Source organism: Schistocerca cancellata, chromosome 1, assembly GCF_023864275.1.
Source record: "Schistocerca cancellata isolate TAMUIC-IGC-003103 chromosome 1, iqSchCanc2.1, whole genome shotgun sequence".
NCBI lineage: Eukaryota > Metazoa > Arthropoda > Insecta > Orthoptera > Acrididae > Schistocerca > Schistocerca cancellata.
The window spans coordinates 906,078,000-906,098,474 of NC_064626.1; the positions used below are offsets into that span (position 1 = coordinate 906,078,000).

The 20,475-nt window shown below is 46.9% G+C and overlaps 1 protein-coding gene across 1 annotated transcript in view; it reads right to left on the reverse strand.

Moving 5' to 3' along the window:
* LOC126190997 (uncharacterized) overlaps window positions 1–20,475 on the reverse strand; it is a 390,280-nt gene that overhangs the window by 59,092 nt on the left and 310,713 nt on the right. Inside the window, exon 2 of the mRNA XM_049931678.1 lies at window positions 1,519–1,797. Coding sequence (XP_049787635.1) covers window positions 1,519–1,776 — 258 coding nt within the window. The 5' untranslated portion in view covers window positions 1,777–1,797. The remainder of the gene's footprint in view (window positions 1–1,518; window positions 1,798–20,475) is intronic.

Below are 20,475 nucleotides of genomic sequence, written 5' to 3' on the forward strand. Positions count from 1 at the left end.
AGGTGAGCTAGAATCTTCATGTACACGTGGCTCTGGGATCTTCTTCATCGTAAATGTTCGAGCGTTCGAAACATCTTCCCTCTTAAAATGCCCTTCCTTAATGAATAAAATTCGCCTTGGAAACTACGGAAAATCCACAAATCGGTGTTGAAACCAAGTACAGAAACTGAAATGTGGCACAAAATCCGCCGGGAGCATGGCGTCTACATTTTGAGGGTGGTAAGTGTGGAGTTGCTGGTTCAAATGGCTCTGAGCACTATGGGACTTAACATCTATGGTCATCAGTCCCCTAGAACTTAGAACTACTTAAACCTAACTAACCTAAGGACAGCACACAACACCCAGCCATCACGAGGCAGAGAAAATCCCTGACCCCGCCGGGAATCGAACCCGGGAACCCGGGCGTGGGAAGCGAGAACGCTACCGCACGACCACGAGATGCGGGCAGTGGAGTTGCTGTTCATGCAGAACACACTAGACAGACATATGAGATACCTGTAAGTCACGTGCAACGGCTCGAGTACTCGTCGATGGTTTCCCTTCAAATTGATGAACCACTTCCTCTTCCGCCTTCTGGGAGCACCACAGTTTGCTCTATCGGTTGTGAATTTCCCACATTCCCGTAGCCGCTATTCTACTATGGCAAACATGGGATGAGATGGAGGCACAGATTTGGAAAGTGCTCGTGGTACAGACGTTAAGCTTCTTTTCTGTTACGGCGAGCTTCACCGTAAATTAACAGCCTATCGGTGTACTCTGCGAACGTGTACTTAGGCATCCTGTTACTACAGTACTATTAGCACTCCGCCTTCAGGCCACAAGTGGCCCATCGGGACCAACCGACCGCCGTGTCATCCTCAGATGAGGATGCGGATAGGAGGGGCGTGTGGTCAGCACACCGCTCTCCCGGTCGTTATAATGGTTGTCTGTGACCGGAGCCGCTACTATTCGGTCGAGTAGCTCCTCAATTGGCATCACGAGGCTGAGTGCACCCCGAGAAATGTCAAAAGCGCATGACGACCCGGATGGTCACCCATCCAAGCGCCGGCCACGCCCGACAGCGCTTAACTACAGTGATCTGACGGGAACCGGTGTATCCACTGCGGCAAGGCCGTTGCCACTAGTGCAATACTAGTCACCGCAATATCAACTGACGCATCACTAGAAAGCTCGAAAACAAGGCATATGGAAACAGAGGACATCACGTGACATCGCTTCATCGTGTCATCCTTGAATGTGGGTAGCCTACAACAACAGGCGAACTGCGTAACAAACATCTAGCGCGCCATTGAGTGGCTCTTATTCTCCTTGTAACACGGCAACGGACCGTTTCCTGACGTGGGTTTCTTTGTAAAACTCGATCTACTAATTGCCCTTTGCAACCTCTGGAGAAATGTAAAATGAATTGTGAAGACCCTGTAGGTATTTCCAGTGGTCCGCCTGCCGTAAGGAGGATGAACGCAGTAAGAAGGAACATGCCTCTCCCTACGGCAGCCATCAGCGTGGCGCCGTACTCACCCGCTTGGCCTCCTGCAGCTTACTGGCCATGCCGGCGAGCACGTCGGCGTACTTGTCGCGCAGCCGCTGGTCTGGAGTCTCGGCGGCGGCCGCCCCCACGGGCGCGGGCAGCGTGTACTCCAGGTAGTCGTCGTCCGCGTACTCCTCGTCGGACTCGTCAGAGTCGTCGTCGTCTGCCCCGGACCCGCCGTCGTCGTCGCCCTCCAACGAGTCCTGCAAGTCCTCGTCGCTCTCCATGTCTTCATCTTCCTCGTCCATGGCCGCTTCTTCCTCGTAAACCTGCAGACAGAGGCAACGATGCCGTTTACTCCTCGCGTTACATATCATTCCAGCACAGCGCATTGTTGCTTAGCCTATGCCTTATCAAGAAAATTACAAAATAGAAACAATATTGCGGTTAGTCAATCCAGACTTGGTGTGTAGAACGATATGTGTGCACGTGTTGTGCAGCTGGAGATATATCGCCGGCCGCTGTGACGGAGCGGTTCTAGGCGCTTCAGTCCAGAACTGCGCTGCTGCTACGGTTGCAGGTTCGAATCCTGCCTTGGGCATGGATGTGTGTGTTGTTCTTAGGTTAATTAAGTTTAAGTAGTTCTAAGTATAAGGGACTGATGATCTCAGATGTTAAGTCCCATAGTGCTTAGAGCCATTTCAACCATTTGGAGATATACCCAAGAGTGTACCCAGCAAGAATCACGGGCTGGCAAACGCTTTCTCCCTCCCCATCTCAAAAAGATAGCCGTATTAATTCAGTGAGAGTTCGAAGAAAGCCAGAAAATTTAATGCATATTGGCTAGTAGAAGTATACTCAAAGCAATTTATTGTGAAGTCTCGAAACTTGTTCACTCGTCTCCTGTGTTTAGACAATGGAGACTGAGATGCCAGACCACCAGCCCCAAAAGCGGCTGAGAAAACTTTCAGCGACGTTTTCTCTGTCTTCTCGTACAACCTAAATAAGCACTGTCACATGTGCTCCATGCTGTAACATATGTGTTCAACAGCGATGAAGCCTCGCAACCTCCACAACGTCTGTGGAATTCTGACACATTTCTGGAGCCACTGGGGCGTGCATTGTCCTGTTGAAGGTGCATGCCGTCTTCTAGGTGCCGTAGGCGCACATTATTTCCCTGTAGGTTCCTACACCGTTCGCATCTGAGAGACAATACCAGATGCATCACGAGCCTCATTTCAGCCCACGTAGAGACTCTCCACGCCAGGACAGGTGCATCACCTGCCTGAAATTCGTTCTCTTGATAAGCGGAGTGCTTTGACTCATGACGATTCGACGTATTCCTACTCTGCCTTGCTATTGGCATGTAAAACCTTGTACCGTGACTCATCAGTGGAGGTGATATTTATCCAGTCTTGGAGTATTCAGTAGTCCGTGTTGCTGCATCTTTACGAACTCCTTTTCTCTGCGACAGAATATGTTTTCTCTTTCATATAGCGAGGAAATGGTTCTGAGACGTATGGTTGGTCACTGATTATAGTTTTCCGGCACTGAATCAAATGGTTCAAATGACTCTGAGCACTATGGGACTTAACTACTGTGGTCATCAGTCCCCTAGAACTTAGAACTACTTAAACCTAACTAACCTAAGGACAGCACACACATCCATGCCCGAGGCAGGATTCGAGCCTGCGACCGTACCAGTAGCGCGGTTCTTAGGTGAAGCGCCCAGAACCGCTGTGCCACAGCGGCCGGCATCACTGAATTGTGAAACGATTTACTGCAATGTAGGGTGAACATCATTTTTTACACTGATAGTTGACAGTGACCTGTACTGTCAACACGTTGTTGTCCCCAGGATATGGCTTTTTGCAAAGGTAATGTATGTAGAAAAACAATTGTTCCAAAAGTGTTCAAAATGTCTATATATACATGACCTAGTGGATATCGTTGAAGTTCCATGAGGCTGTCTGCGTATGATGCTGTTTAGTATGGAGGAGTGGTAACGTTAAAAAATTGTAGCGAAATGCAAAAAGACCTGCAATGGATTGGCAGACTGACAGTTGATCTTCATAATAAACAAATGTAACGTTATTGTAGATAAACAGGCTGCAAGACCCATTACTGCCTTGTTACACGATTGCTGAACAATCATTAGAAGCATCACGCCTATTAAGTATCTGAGAGTATGCGTTTGGAGTGATTTAAAGTGGAACGACCACATGAAACCAGTCTTTTGAAGGCCAAACGCCAGATTGAGATTGTCAGGAAGTGTAGTCCACACACAAAGGATATAATTTACAAAATCTTTGGTCCACCGAGTCTTAAACATTGCTCTTAAGTATGGGATCTGCATGAGAATGGAGGCAGTGAAAGGCCAAAGAAGAGTGCTCGTTTAGTCATAATTTAGTTCAGCAAGGACGGAATGAGTCAGAGGGGAACTTCAGTGACAGATGTTACAATAGAAGCATTAACCTTCACGGTATGGTTTATTGTTAAATATCCGTGATCTTGCTTTCCTAGAAGAGCCCAACAATGTATTGGTTCCTCCTAGGTATATTTCGCGGAAAGGTCATGTACATAAAGTTTGAGAGAGTCTACGTCAAACGGAGTATTACTACCAATCATTCTTCCCGCGAGCCATTCGCGGCTGGAACGAGAATGGGCGGAAGGTACATACAGCACCTTCCGTCAAACAGCATAAGGCGGTTTGCTGAATATAGGGCTAGACATTAAACAACTGAAAGTTCTACATTTTTTGGGACCACTCATTGGGAAAACGACTCGTATTGTTTCACTCTGACAGCAATGTGTAACACTGCCCACCTGGACAAAAATAAAGTCTCCAAGGATTCATATCGCCCTTCCACCGAGGATGAGCGCCGCCGAAAGAGGGAAGGCGCCTCCTATCGCTGCACCGGTCGTATAACCCGGCCGTCTTTCCAGCGCCGTGCGGGAGCGTGCCAGCCTCGTTTGCATAATCAGCCTCAGCCAGCTCTGGACTCCTGCCATCCTAATGGACGGCTATTCCAGCCACGCAAGCTTCCGTGCTGATACACACCTGTTGGCCCTCATTGATTTCACTAACCGTTTCCCTTTTCAATCTTGCCTTTCTACAGCTCGACTTGCGTGTTTGTAAATTGTAGACGAACATCACGCAGTTTTTGTGAAATAGTGCGGTAAATCACGGGATGAGGTCGTGAAGGTTCACCGAACCGCGGTCCTGTACAATTAGGAGCGATTCGGTCGAGGTCAGACCGATAGTTCCTACATAAATACGGTTCTGCGATGCTGCGTCTGTATAGGAGAAACGATTATAGTCTTCGCAAATTTGATATCGGCCATTTGAGCCGTAGAAGGTTGGTTCGTAAATAACTGACAATGAGAAAATGCAGGTCGAGAGGACAGGTGTGTTTCGTCATTATCCTGAACGATTAATCAGCTCTAGGTGTTGGCAAGCGTGTCCTGTTGCAATCAATTCTAGTGTTCTGCCAATATAACAAATTTCAATAAGAGGGCTCCTCAGTACAGTTATATTTACGGAGGCCAGTCACGCATAGAATATCTACATATTTGTTTTTGTGCGCCCAATACCATACTGACTGCGGAGTGGGAGATACTTAACATCACCAATGCCATCCCACTGTGCACCAACAGAACACACGGAAAATATTTCTTGTGTAGTATCCTTAGGAAATCTTAATTCCCATTGCTTCTTTTCACTCGCTGTAGGCGGTTCAGATTACGCAAAATATATGGCGTCTCGACAGAAACTGTTACTACTGTCACCTTCTCCTGACTTTTGTGTCATCCTATTCGTTACTGAAGAACTTCTTTAGTACTTTTTACAGCAAATATCAAAAGGCAAAATCGGTAACGTCAAATATGACAAAATATGCAATATCCTCGGATACTAGTGACAAGCCGGGCCATCGACAGGTCTTTATTCTTCACCTCATCTCCAAATAACAATACACACCTGTTCAGGTGCACCATGTAAATAAGAAGAATAACTTCTTAGTTAATAAACGAACTGATGCACTGGTCGAGACGCCGGAGTCACATTCTGCAGGTGTGAGAACAAAATCACAGTCCGACTACGCTGCTTTAAGCTTTTCACGATTTCCGTAAGACACTTCAGACAAATACTTGCTTCGTTTCTTCTGAATGGCCCTGGTGTACATAGTACTGTCTATATCCTAGTCCAGTCCGAGATAGTGCCTTAAGTCTTCTGTTTTCAACGGAAGGTTAACTTCTGACCGACCTCACTTATTTTCACTTTCTAAACTCACACGGCTAAAGAGTAGAATCTATAGGCAACGTCCATAAACCCTTCTCCCCCTCCCGCCCCCTCATTCATAGTTCATGAGATGTATAATGAAATTGTAACACATATTTCTAAGTGATACTAAAAATGCAGCTATCGATTTCTTGACAGAAGCAGCTGAATGCTGCCTACAAGTTCTGTAAGTTAAGTTGACAAAGGTCATAAAAATCGCCAACTGCCGACGATATATCCCGACAATATCGTCCGGCAACTTTGCAACCACATGAATTGCAGCTACATGTACTACAACACTGCTGGCCACTATTTCCCAGCAATTTTTGCCGCAATACATTTTCGGGCCGGATATGTTTACAGTATTGCCATAAAATGGACGAACGCGGGCTAATGGAAGAAAGTGCGGCTCTACCGCTTTAACAGCACACAACGAATCGAAATGGATAGGGCAAGGGAAATCCGGCTTTGTGGATTCGTCCCTTTTCAAGTAAGTGGAATGGTTCAAAAAAATTTATGCACTGAACTGATGCTGAACACCCAACCTGTTCCAGAATATTACTAGAAATTGAAACACTATTTCAAACATCTCGTAGAAGCAATTTGTCTGAGGACTACTAAAACTGATACAAATGTGAGACAGTGTATACCCAATACACCCCGCTGGCAATAACCTTTCGGTGTTTAAATACTGGTGATTCCTACACAAGATTAATGTATTTCTTCAGAGTTCAATATTCATCGACTAGTCTCATGATATGAGGAGTATGCAATGCTTTGGTACATGGACTAAAAGATTTTATTACGGGAAGTTTGAAGTACGGTAAAATGACAAGTTTTATTTTATTACTTTATTCCACTAGGACACAGCACTATAGACATTATCAGTTCTGGCTTTTTATTTCGTGTCGAAAAGAATGGTTCAGATGGCTCTGAGCGCTATGGGACTTAACATCTGAGGTTATCAGTCCCCTATAACTTAGAACTACTCAAACCTAACTAACCTAAGGACATCACACACATCCATGCCCGAGGTAGAATTCGAACCTGCGACCGTATCGGTCAAACGGTTCCAGACTGAAGCGCCTAGAACCGCTCGGCCCACAATGGCCGGCTTTCGTGTCGAGTTAGTATGAAATGCATAACATCAAAAATCAAACTATGTGGATGAAGAGTACTTTCTCCTAACTCTTCCTAAGCAACGTTTTTTGCTTCCCATTTGGAGCAGCTTTGAAGATTTCGGCCGGCCGCGGTGGCCGTGCGGTTCTAGGCGCTTCAGTCCGGAACCGCGTGAATGCTACGGTCGCAGGTTCGAATCCTGCCTCGGGCATGGATGTGTGCGATGTCCTTAGGTTAGTTAGGTTTGAGTAGTTCTAAGTTACAGGGGACTGATGACCTTAGATGTTAAGTACCATTGTGCTCAGAGCCATTTGAAGATTTCGAAATTTTTTTATGATTTATCAAGCGTAATTCGCCAACTGCTTGGTTCAAATGGCTCTGAGCACTATGGGGCTTAACATCTATGGTCATCAGTCCCCTAGAACTTAGATCTACTTAAACCTAACTAACCTAAGGACATCACACAACACCCAGTCATCACGAGGCAGAGAAAATCCCTGACCCTGCCGGGAATCGAACCCGGGAACCCGGGCGTGGGAAGCGAGAACGCTACCGCAAGACCACGAGCTGCGGACGCCAACTGCTTGCAAACTATTTTTTCAGGTTGTGATATTTCTATGCTTAACTTTCGACGTCTCATAGCTCTGGTCGTAGATGAATCGCATTTATAGAATGCATAGTTCTTTCATTTGTCCACTTGTCCATTACTCTACATAATAAACAGCACATGTTGCTTTACAACGAGGCCAGAAACAGTCTGACAAGCTTGTAAGGGTGTTGTAAGGTATCTTGTGCTCAGAAATAATTGTTAACAAAAAATTCAATACGTTGCACAGTTTCCGAGTTAGTTAGCGCTGAAGTTAGCTAATCAGGCCGCTGCGTGCGGAAGATGAAGCTGCTGCCCGTCAGAGGGCCATAAGCGTTCTTCGATAGGTTTCCTAAAACCGAAAGAGGGAGCGCTACAAAAATTTGACCAGAGATGGTAGAAAGGATCGAACCCGAGCTAAAGGCTGAGCAGTCTCGTGCGCTATCACATACTCTAAGAGAACAGATGGCACTAATTGTATCTGGCCACTTGAATTTGCGCGCGCAACGGCCTGATAGGCTAACTTCATTGCTAATTAACTCGGAAATGACGCAACGTATCGAATTCCTTTCTTAGCGTGTATTTCTTAGCACAATCTACACTGCATCATACTTACAAGCTTTTCGGACTGTTTCTGACCACCACGTATGCACGCTTCCAAAGCTGGAAATAAAAGCAAAACGATATTGTTTTTGCTTAGCCACGTGGTTCAAAATGGTTCAAATGGCTCTGAGCACTATGGGACTTAACTTCTCAGGTCATCAGTCCCCTAGAACTTGGAACTACTTAAACTTAACTAAACTAAGGACAACACACACATCCATGCCCGAGGCAGGATTCGAACCTGCGACCGTAGCGCAGAGCCATTTGAACCAATTTGTAGCTACATTCAGCGATATATGTGGACACTGTCTGCAAAATGTGTCGTGAATAGAGTTACTAGAAAAGAAGTAATAAATTTAAACGTCATGAACAATATGGCAGTTTTTTAGCCGTCTCCTGAACTACGCGTGGTGCCATGATAAAATTTTGCAGATGCATTTGGTGGCGTATGTGGAAACTCTCTACGAAATTCATTGTGAATAGAATTAACAGCAAAGAAGTAATAAATTTAAACATCAAGCACGATGCTGCAGTTTTTCACACATCTGGTCTTTTATGACGTCATATCCCCCGAAGTACGTTAGGCAGGTCCTTCTTACCCCAACAGCGATTGCTGCCTGACAGTAAGGTGCATGTGTTCCAAGTTTGGTTGAAATCTGTCCCGTAGTTTGGGAGAAGACTGGGAACATATATACAAGCACATAAATAGGAGTATATGTGGGTTCCTCGCTTGTGTTCCCACTAACGACGAGTACTTACGCCAGAAAGGAGCAGAAAGCGCTTCTAGACGTTGGCGTGAGCTGGCCGCAGCTATCGGTGACGCCGGTACTTTCGAGCGCGGCCCATGCAGCCTATGGTGCGCTGGCGACGCGGCGCCGCGCTTCCCGTACGTAATTGACCGAACTACAGCGATGCCCGCCAGATTTACGAGCGAGTACGGCGGGCGCAAATGAAGTTCCCAGCGCTGGGCTGGGCGTACAACTGCGCGATTCTGCCGCACGATAGTGCGGAGACTTTCTGCGGGGACGTGTTCGCCGTTCATTTGCACGCGGCACTACAATGCAGGCGCTGGGCGCGCGGGGAGCGAGATATCTAGGAACCCGTAATAATAGAGACAGCGCTAGGGAAGTCGTACCATCCAAAATTTATTTCCTTGTTTCTTTGTACTAGCCAATAAATTTGTAGGCCTCGAATGTTGCTTTCTTGTTAGCTTTGTTTATGGGCGGTGAGTGTCCGTTTCGTACATCTCTGCATCTCCGTATTCACTCGGCGTTCCACGCGCGCTGTATATGACACAGCTCTATTGACGAAACAACAGATTTATTCTGCGACGCGCACAAACACGCACAGATTTGTCATTTCGTTAGCCAGTGAATATGCTTCCGGTTTTGTCCCATAGAGAAATTCGTCCTGCCTGTGAACGGATTGTTTTAAATAGCAACGTCGGTTTAAAATTGTGTAGGCTCAAAAATTCTGGTCGGCCTTATTGTTAAATTGATGATTATGAAAATGAAACGTAAAATAGAGGTCATCAGCGATGACGCGCTAGCTCAGTTACAGTGAAAGAGGGCGAAGAAGTCGGTCGTGCCACTATTTAAGTTATCGCAAGTAGTTTAGTGAAACAAAACGTATCAACATAACAATGGGACATGAGACATCAGGGACTTGATGTCCGCACCTCCCGAATGTTGGTACACTATATCATCCACCACGTCGTGTCGTTTTGGTTAGGAAATACTGTGTTTCTTTTTCCTTTTTCCAAAGTGAAACAGGAAGAATCTTTTATGTGGCTGTAACATTTGCGCTTTATGAAATTTTCCGGTGGAGTACAGCAGTATCAATCGAAACTGGACTTCCCGTTTTCGATGACAACGTTCTGACGTAGTATATTAGCGAATTACTTGTATACACAAACTCTGAATTTGCTCCTTTGGGAAAGCGCTGCCATTGAAACGGAAACGCCCTGGTCCGAGTTCCCTTCCGATTACAGACTTTAATATCTTTGGAAGTTTCTTTTTCTGAGCTTTCGTGCGTCATTGCCCGCCTATCACATTAGCGTGCACGAATTTTTAGAAATACTTCAAGTTTCTCCAACTGCAAACATGCGCTGCAAACCACCGTGTCATAGAAGTTGATTGGCAGGAGTTTCAGGCGACCGTTAGCAGGAATAAAAGCAGTTTTATTTAATAACAAAACTAGGCACACGATTTGTGTTTTTTACACGAGCTAATTAGTGTCTGAATAAAAGATGAAGCTCCATTATGAACCCCATTACAAAAAGAGGTGTCGTATTGTCAAATGTAGGCCCAGGAATCAGAAGGTCATACGTTCTAATCCCTGTCTTGCCTTGTGGGTTTAGGTTTTTCATTGTTTTCAGCGTATCAAAAATGTTCAAATGTGTGTGCTATCTTATGGGACTTAACTGCTAAGGTCATCAGTTCAAAAATGGCTCTGAGCACTATGGGACTCAACTGCTGTGGTCATAAGTCCCCTAGAACTTAGAACTACTTAAACCTAACTAACCTAAGGACAGCACACAACACCCAGCCATCACGAGGCAGAGAAAATCCCTGACCCCGCCGGGAATCGAACCCGGGAACCCGGGCGTGGGAAGCGAGAACGCTACCGCACGACCACGAGATGCGGGCTAAGGTCATCAGTCCCTAAGCTTACACACTACTTAACCTAAATTATCAGAAGGACAAGCACACACGCCCATGTCCGAGGGAGGACTCGAACCTCCGCCGGGACCAGCCGCACAGTCCATGACTGCAGCGCTTCAGACCGCTCGGCTAATCCCGCGCGGCTTCAGCGTATCATCCTAAGAGAGAGCTGTAGTGGGTCCGACAAATTTTGACTTCATTTCTTTTTAATGATGCAAGGCGTTGGTGCACCAACAGGCCACTGAGGTGTTTAACACATCCTGTGTAGAACGTGTATTGCATGTCGGAAATGGCTCTGTTTTTTTTTTGTTTTTTTTTTTTGGGGGGGGGGGGTAGGGGAGAGGTGTTTGCGTGCCATGAATCGGACAGACGTTTTTTTGAGAAACTCTATGGTACTCTGTTGGATCTCGACTGGCCAGCTAAATGACCCGATCTTAACCCAGCTGAAAAAGACTGGGACTCCTAGGAACGTAGCACTCATTTTCGCAGTTTGGTAGACCTACGGTATCTAATCGTCAATGATTAGCGTGATGATATATTTCAAGAAACTTGTCACCGTCTTGATTACCAAACTGAGGCCATTGTCAGGGCTGGTGACGTTCTAAAAGGGTGTTAGCGTGAGTTGGAGTTAACGGGTGTGCTTACACGGCGTGGGAACCCTACTAAATGTGCACCAGTGGACGTACTGCGCAGGGAACACGCCCAGGTAGCCGAGGGTGTTAAAGCATCGCCTCTGGGAATCGGATAGTCGAGCGTGCCGGGTTCGAATCCAGCTCTTCGATTAACGACGGGGGCTTGTGAGCCAGTCAGCCTGGATGTGGTAATTAGTTGGGTAGCCGCATACAACTGGATGAAGACAGGGCTGATACTCTCTACGCAGACATTTAGAAGAGCACTTGAGCAGATAGTTGAGGAACACAAATACCGTCTCGGAGAGAGCGGTGGCGTCAGGAAGGGCACCCGGCTACAAAATATCACTAAAATTGCCAAAACCTACGTAACAATGCCGATTCCGTAGAGACACGGGAACGGACAAGAAAGCAGAGGAAGAAGAGGAAGATGCACAGCGCAGATAGCCAGTGCTTTTTCTAGAGAGGTCTATGCAGCGGCCTGCAGCTCTCCTGGCGGAACTTCGCAACACGCCCGCCCTTCCCTCGGTACCGTATACTGGTCCCTGACGTAACCGAAACACGCCTTTTTGTTTACGTTGCCGTGTTACGCGCCCCGCGCCGAACAGGAAGTGTCGTTAGGCGGTGACATAGGCGCGGGCCCGCCCGCCAGTTTGCATACATTAGGCGGGCACTAGCGCTCCCCACCGTCAAACGGTGCTCACACGCGCGCAATGGCATCTTTCTCAGCACCACAACGCATTTATCTGCGCACCGCGGACAAGGTCCAGCTACACAGCAGAACGCAGCCAGCTTCCTGCTGGGGAAGTCCTCGGACTGCGTGCTAGCTTACTGGCTCACGTGGTGACACGCAGGGCCGTGTGTAATATCTACTGTGTCCTGGGATGAATCTGAGTTGCAGGCCACGTCACGGGAGATAAAGTGGTAACTAATCCGCACGAATAACGTTTTGGAGCAAATTTGGAATTAAAACCTTTGACGCAGCATTTAAGGTTTACAATTTAATTCTATAAAAAATTAATTTACAATTTAACATTTAATGAATTAATGAGAAGCTAAACTTTACTGTAAGTCTCACGCCGTATTTTTCTGACTTTATGCGAAGGATAATTTTACGAACCCCTGTAGAGATTTTGATACTGTTTTCACTAACAGACAGATTGTCGCACGAGGAGGGTATAATCTATTTTTCCTACGCCATAAAACTCGTCCGGCCGTCGACACGCTGCCGGAAGAAAAAAAGTTAGTGCACCTGCCACCTGGGGGATAATAGACGTACTGATGATGGTTTCAACGTCGTCCGCCCACAGATAGCATAGAGGCACAGCTACCGGAACGCTATCGATGCCTGGGCTTTAATAGAGACAAGCTGAAATATCCTCCTTTCGGAGCACAATAAAGACGAATATGTTCCTCTTTATTAAACGACTTTGACAAAAAGTTGGGTACCAGCTGCCTCATTCTACCTTTTTCAGCAACTTAAAACTTTTCCCAAAAATTCTGTCATGCAAACATACTCGTGTCCCATTTAAAATGCAACTCAATTCTCAATACCACAAGCTCCCATAACTTTAATTCGGTAACACCCGTTAGTCTATCACTGTAAGTTGCTCCAACTCATCCACTCCCACATACCCATTCTCACTCACATTTAGCGCAGCTCATAGTCATTATCTCTTTGCCTCTGGGACAGGGGACAGTAAGAATTTGAGAGAATCGCAGGCTCCTTCGGCCTTTCCAACTAATTCTGTATCCTCTGACTCTCACTGTCTCCCTCTTGCTGTCTCTTACTGCTACTACCTCATTAATTTCTTCCCATTGCTGCTGTCTCTTCTCACTCTCACTATCTCTCTCATCCTAGTTGTTATTGTCATTCGCATCCGCTTTCTTTCTCTTTCTCTTTATTCCTCTCGCAATGACACTGATTCATTCACTCTTTTTCTAGCACTGTTCTGTGACTGCCATCTAGGTTCCACTGTCACTGTGTCCATTTCTTTCTTCCACACTGCCCTTGTCATTTTCGCTCTTTCTATACTACTACCACTGTCCACTACCTTCATGTATTTATTACTTTTCCATCTCTTTCGTACTGCTATCATCACCTCTCCCAGCCAGAAAACCAAGAGTATGTTCAAGTGCCAAAATATTCGGAAAATTTTTAAAGGTGCTGAAGAAGGTAGAATGAGGCAGCTGGTAGCCCGCTTTTCAGTCGGAATCTTCTAATAAACAGGAGCATATTCGCCTTTTTCGTACTCCGATAAGAGCATTTTTGCGCTGGTTCCCTTCTTTTCCCTACTACAGCAGGGCACTTCGATCATGTGAAAAGAACTTTATCGGTCAGTGTAATTTTGATAGTTTGCTTATGTGAAACTGAAGTAATGGAAAACTATATAATTTTACAGCTCAGACCTGGTTTTATGTGCGCAAAAAATCTTGCAAATGTTTCAGTACTATAACAGCATGGGGTTTCCAGGAACATTCTGACAATAGCGGAGACGCTTTACAGCGCATTTCTCCGTTCTACGTGAACTTTATAAACTACATTTTTGTCTCACATCGGATTTTACGTGCGTATTTTACGTATATAAGTAGGATATCTCTGAATCTTGGTATTTCGGAAACAGTAACGATGTCAAGAAAATCTTCAAGGTTGTGCGAGATCGGAATCTTAGAAATATATCATAAAAATTTCACCCCTTTGCTGTGCATTGCCATCTGGAAATCAGCGGCTGAGTTTTGGTACAAAAAAATGTATTTTGGTTGTTCCTCAGGAACCGCCCATGAAGTAAATGACGCCTGCATAAGCTCCTTAAGGCACACAGTAGACCACACCAAATGCAAAGAGAACAAACTGCTTTACTCTATTTGTCTCAGCTCGATGAAGTGTGTGATATTCATACTCTGACCGTGTAGTGTAGGATAGTTACAGTAAGACGATCCTTCTGTAGGGTACACAAATGGTCCCTAGCCCACAAGCTATCCAAGGCACTCGACACTACCATTCTATCGCCCCAGGTATGAGCACAGGAAAAATCCAGTTTTTATGCGCGACGTTTTGGACGGGGCTTGCCAAATTTGGAAACTGGGAAGAAAAGTGGCATTGTCGCTATTTTTAACACAACACTCCAGTGTTTGGCTGAGGCGCTTTAAAGAAACAATGGACAACGTAAACCAGGTTGGTCAATGGTTATTGCACGAGTTGACCTCTCGCTTCTGTCCCATAAATGTTCGATAGGATTTGTATGGGGCGATGAGGGTGGCCAGATCATTCGCTAGAACTGTCCAGAACGTTCTTTAAACCATTCGCGAACAACTGTGGCCCGTTGACATGGAGCATTCTCATCCACAAAAATTCCGTTGTTGTTTGGGGACATGAAGTCCATGAATGACTGCAAATGGTCTCCATGTAGACGAACATAACGATTTCCAGTCAATGATCGGTTCAGTTGGATCAGAGTACCCAGTCAGTTCCATGTTAACACAGCCCACATCATCATGAAATCATCACCAGATTGCACAGTGCCTTGTTGACAACTTGGGTCAAGGCTTCGTGGGGTCTGCGCCACATCCTAACCCTACCATCAGCTCTTACCAACTGAAAAAAAAAGGTTCAAATGGCTCTGAGCACTATGGGACAACATCTGAGGTCATCAATCCCCTAGAACTTAGAACTACTTAAACCTAACTAACCTAAGGATATCACACACATCCATGCCCGAGGCAGGATTCGAACCTGCGACTGTAGCGGTCGCGCGGTTACAGACTGTAGCGCCTAAAACCGCTCGGCCATACTGGCCGGCTTACCAACTGAAATCGGGACTCATCTCACAAGCGCACTGTTTTCGAGTCGTTTAGGGGCCAACCGATATGGTCACAAGCCCAGGAGAGGCACTGCAGGTGAACTCGCGCTGTTAGTGTAGGCACTCGCATCGATCGCCTGATGCCATAGATCATTAACGCCAAGTTTCAACGCACTGTCGTAACGGATACGTTTGTCGTACGTCCCACATTGACGATTGCTGTTATTTTATGTGGTGCTGCTTGCCTGGTAGCACTGACAGCTCTACGCAAACAACGCTGCTGTCGGTCATTAGGTGAAGGCCGTTGGCCACTGCGTTGTCTGTGGTGACGTAATGCCTAAATGTGATATTCTCGGTACATTATTAATACTTTGGATCTCGGAACAATGAATCCTCTAACGATTTCTGAAATGGAATGCCCCCTGCGTCTAACTCCAACTACAGTACTGGAAATTAAAATTGCTACACCACGAAGATGACGTGCTACAGACGCGAAATATAAACGACAGGAAGAAGATGCTGTGATATGCAAATGATTGCCTTTTCAGAGCATTCACGCAAGGCTGGCGCAGGTGGCGACACCTACAACGTGCTGCCATGAGGAAAGTTTCCAACCGATTTATCATACACAAACAGTAGTTGACCCGCGTTGATTGGTGAAACGTTGTTGTGATGCCTCATGTAAGGAGGAGAAATGCGTACCATCACGTTTCCGACTTTGATAAAGGACGGATTGTAGCCTACTGCGATTGCGGTTTATCGTATCGCGACATTGCCGCTAGCGTTGGTCGAGATCCAATGACTGTTAGCAGAAAATGGAATCGGTGGGTTCAGGAGGGTAATACGGAACGCCGTGCTGGATCCCAACGGCCTCGTATTATTAGCAGTCGAGATGACAGGCATCTTATCCGCATGGCTGTAACGGATCGTGCAGCCACGTCTCGATCCCTGAGTCAACAGATGGGGACGTTTGCAAGACAACAACCATCTGCACGAACAGTTCGACGACGTTTGCAGCAGCATGGACTATCAGCTCGGAGACAATGGCTGGAGTTACCCTTGACGCTGCATCACAGACAGGAGCGCCTGCGATGGTGTACTCAACGACGAACCTGGCTGCACGAATGGCAAAACGTCATTTTTTCGGATGAATCCAGGTTCTGTTTACAGCATCATCATCGTCGCACCGCGTTTGGCGACATCGCGGTGAACGCACATTGTAAGCGTGTATTCGTCATCGCCATACTGGCGTATTACCCGGCGTGATGGTATGGGTCTCGGTCACCTCTTGTTCTCATTATTGACGGTACTTTGAACAGTGGACGCTACATTTCAGATGTGTTACGACCCGTGGCTCTACCCTTCATTCGATCCCTGCGAAACCCTACATTTCAGCAGGATAATGCACGACCGCATGTTGCAGGTCCTGTACGGGCCTTTCTGAATACAGAAAGTGTTCGACTGCTGCCCTGGCGAGCACATTCTCCTGATCTCTCACCAACTGAAAACGTCTGGTCAATGGAGTCCGAGCAACTGGCTCGTCACAATACGCCAGTCGCTACTCTTGATGAACTCTGGTATCGTGTTGAAGCTGCTTGGGCAGCTGTACCTGTACACGCCATCCAAGCTCTGTTTCACTCAATGCGCATGCGTATCTAGGCCGTTATTACGGCCAGAGGTGGTTGTTCTGGGTACTGATTTATCAGGATCTATGCACCCAAATTGCCTGAAAATGTAATCACATGTCAGTTCTAGTATAATATATTTGTCCAATGAATACCCGTTTATCATCTGCATGTCTTCTTGGTGTAGTAATTTTAATGGCCAGTAGTGTAGCATTCTGCGTTCAAAGTCTGTTAATTGCCGTCGTGGTCGTGTGGCCATGAAAACGTCGGAAACCTTTCCACACGAATCACCTGAGTGCAAAGGACAGCTCCGCCAATGCACTGCGCTTTTACACCTTGTTTACGCGCTACTACCGCCACCTGTTCATGTGCATATCGCTATCCATGACTTTTGTTACCTCAGTGACTGCGACGAGTTGAGCTCTGTGGTCGGTCGGGAGACGTCTTCGTGTCTGGTCTGTAACTAACCACCACCAAGGAGGTGCTGGCAAGTCAAGGGTCAGAGTAAATGTAAAGGAGTGGTGAACTGGCGTGAGGCGGTGTGCAGCTGCTAGACGTGCGAGGCGGTGCTCGGTGTTGTCGAGACGGGAGACCGGCGGCCTGGCGCCAGCCGGCCCGCCCCTCGCAGTCCACGTCCGCCTACCGCGCGGCCTCTGCTCCAGCCGCTGACTTATTCAGCGCCCGTCACGCTCCGGCGGCCCTCTGCTCACAGCCGTTTCCTCGGCGCCCACAGGGCATAACGTTTCGAAATGTACGTGGCGCAGCCGCACAACGGTAAAGCGACCCTCTCGCGCTCGACTGGAACAAATCAAATCCCCGTCTGCCCATCTGGATCGGACGTTCCTTTATTTTTCTTTCGTTGCTGGCGCCGCACTATCTTCAGAGTATCGAAATTATGGAGGGAATGCAGGAAGGCCGATGCTTGGCGAAATGGAGAAGCGCAACGGCAGAACACCGACACGGACATTGCCCCTTTCGAGTCGTCGAGGTTTTCCGTACAGCGTAAGCAGCACTGGAGAAATGAAGGATGGGCAGTTCCTGGTGCAATAGAGAGAGATTCAGAGAACTCAGATAGCTCTCCTTTTGAGAAACAGGTATGGTACAGTGTTTGGTAAACATAATAGGGGTAGGAGAGAGGCAGTGTAAGACCGATTTGTAAAAGAAGGGTCTCCTGTTTGATAATGCAGACGTGTCTGTGTTGCTCTTCAAAACGCCGATCACGCCCATTATTTCATGTAGCTGCGATAAACCACGCACAAAAATCAGAAATTTTAATCGCTGCTGGCAATGAATTGTACACGTGAAAAATGCCACGTTGTTTAGAGATTCCAGCAGTTATCACACTGAACTCTCATTCGTGTGGACGGCGGTTCAAACCTGCGTCCGGCCATCCTGGTTTAGGTCTCCTGTGATTTCTCTAAATCGCTTCCGGCAAATCCCAGGATGGTTATTTCGAAATTCCCTTCCCCATCCTTCCCTAATCCGACGGGACCGATGTTCTCGCTGTTTGGTCCGCTTCCCCTACTTTTTTTTTTCCTTTATTGAATTTCGATTCCCCCCCCCATGGGGGCGGACTCGCAGCAGCTTAGTACACTGCTCTCCAGCCTACAGACTTTTTAAAAGTAAGAAGAACAGAAGAAACAATAAAAGCAGGCGATAAAACGGTGACTTAAATTGTAAAAGGGCGGAAAATTGTGGAAAGTTAAAACATAAAGCAAAGGGTTGGGATTGCTAATAAAATACACAGGAATCAGACAAGTAACATATTAGACAGACAATTAAAAAACATGGCGACAGTCTGGTTTCTGTTCGCAAGAGATATAAAAATCATACCCAGCGGCAGTATAATGTCCGTTCGCGACACTTCCGAAAAGACACACAACGCTGAACACTCATTGTAAACACTGCACAAGGGCAGATGGGGGAGGGGGGGACCTGGACAGATGAAGGGGAAAACAAGGAGGGAGGAGAGGAAAAAACGAAAGGGGGGGGAACCAAAGGAGGGAGAGGACTGATAGGGAGGGGGGGGGAGGAGGGCAGACGCGAGAGGGAATGGGAAAAGGCAGAGGAGGGAAATGCAAAAGGAGTCAGGGTGAGAGAAGGGGGGCGGCAGAGAGAGGGTAGGTGGGCAAAAAAAAAGGATGGAAGGGGGGGAGAGGGAGCCCAGGAAAAGGAGAGAGGAAAGGAGGGGGAGTGAGGATCAGAGTTGATAGGAGGGATAAATGGAGGGAGAGAGGGCATCATCCAGGAGGGGGAGTTGATGGAAGCCACCTCAGGAAAGGAGATGAAGGGTGTAGAGATGGAGGGCAGGGGGGACACAACAGTGAAGACGTGGCAGGGGGCGGGGATGGGAGAGGAGAGGACCAACCAGGGGATGAGGGGGATCAAGGCGGCGGGAGGTGTAGAGTATGCAGATATGTTCAGGGAATAGGAGCAGATGGGGGAAAGGAATGAGGCCATAGAGGACTTCCCCAAATCAACCAACCAATTGTATGTCATTTGTAACTGGTTAGTAGGCTTACGTGTACAGTGCACCTTCCATTAGGCTTCATAAGGACAGAGGGGAACCAAAAATTGAGATATAAATCAGGCAGTTAGATACGAGAGGCGTTCGGTAAGTGATGCAACATATTTTCTTTTCTCGCCCAATTTCCGGTGAAAGAAATTCGAAATTTGTTTTGGGGCATCGTGGAATATTCCCGCTTCAGCCCCTATAGTTTCAGGAAGTTGCGATAGGTGACGGAGCTCCATGCTCAAAATGGCGTTTGAAACGGAGATGCGTTCCAAGCAGATAGCTGTCACTGAGTTTCTTTTGGAGAAAAACCAGAGCGTCGCAGATATACACAGGCGATTGCAGAACGTCTACGGAGACCAGGCAATGAACAAAAGCACGGTGAGTTGTTTCGTGAGACGTCTGTCATCATCGTAACAAGGTCTCGCAGATTTATCCAATTTCCCGCGTACCAGCCGGCCGCACACAGCTGTAACTTCTGCAGTGTTTGAACTTGCCATCACTGTCATTCGAGGTGATCAGCGGATCACAATGAGACACGTCGCTGCTCAGCTGAACGTCTCTGTTGGCAGTGCTGACACACTCGTACACTAGTTAGGCTACAGCGCACCTAGGCGGGAAGGGCATCTGGCCAGAATAGTTAAATGACAAAAATAAAATTTGACATACCTGAAAATTTAAACCTTGAACTAAATGGGACAAACACTAGGGAAAAGAGTAAACAGGTTCTTCTGCTGTATCTGGAAAGCAAAGTTAACAATCAGTGTGTATCACCAATTGTGAGCTACGACGGGAGACATGGAGAATTCAGAAAGTGAGGGTTGCTCCGTGAGCATTGGAAAGAAGCATGTTGGAAATAGCTAAGAGCGAAAGCAACTCACGTTTGCATCTAGAACAGAATAGCATGGAGGGCGTGGTTATAATTGTGACGAAAGTAAAGTGGAAGTGGGCGGGAGATGTAGATAGTCTATATCCTTGGGAGACCCAGTCGTGACAAAACTATTCCACTTGATGTGCAAGATGCGTGAGGCACGAGAAATACGCTCCGGCTTCAACAAGAATGTAAGGTGTTGATAGGTGAGAATATTACATGGACTAAGGAATTCAGCAGATAAGGAATGGCATTAGAGTACACGGAGCAGTATGGATGCGTATCGCTAAAGCCCGCAGTGCATGAAAAAGTGTAGAGGA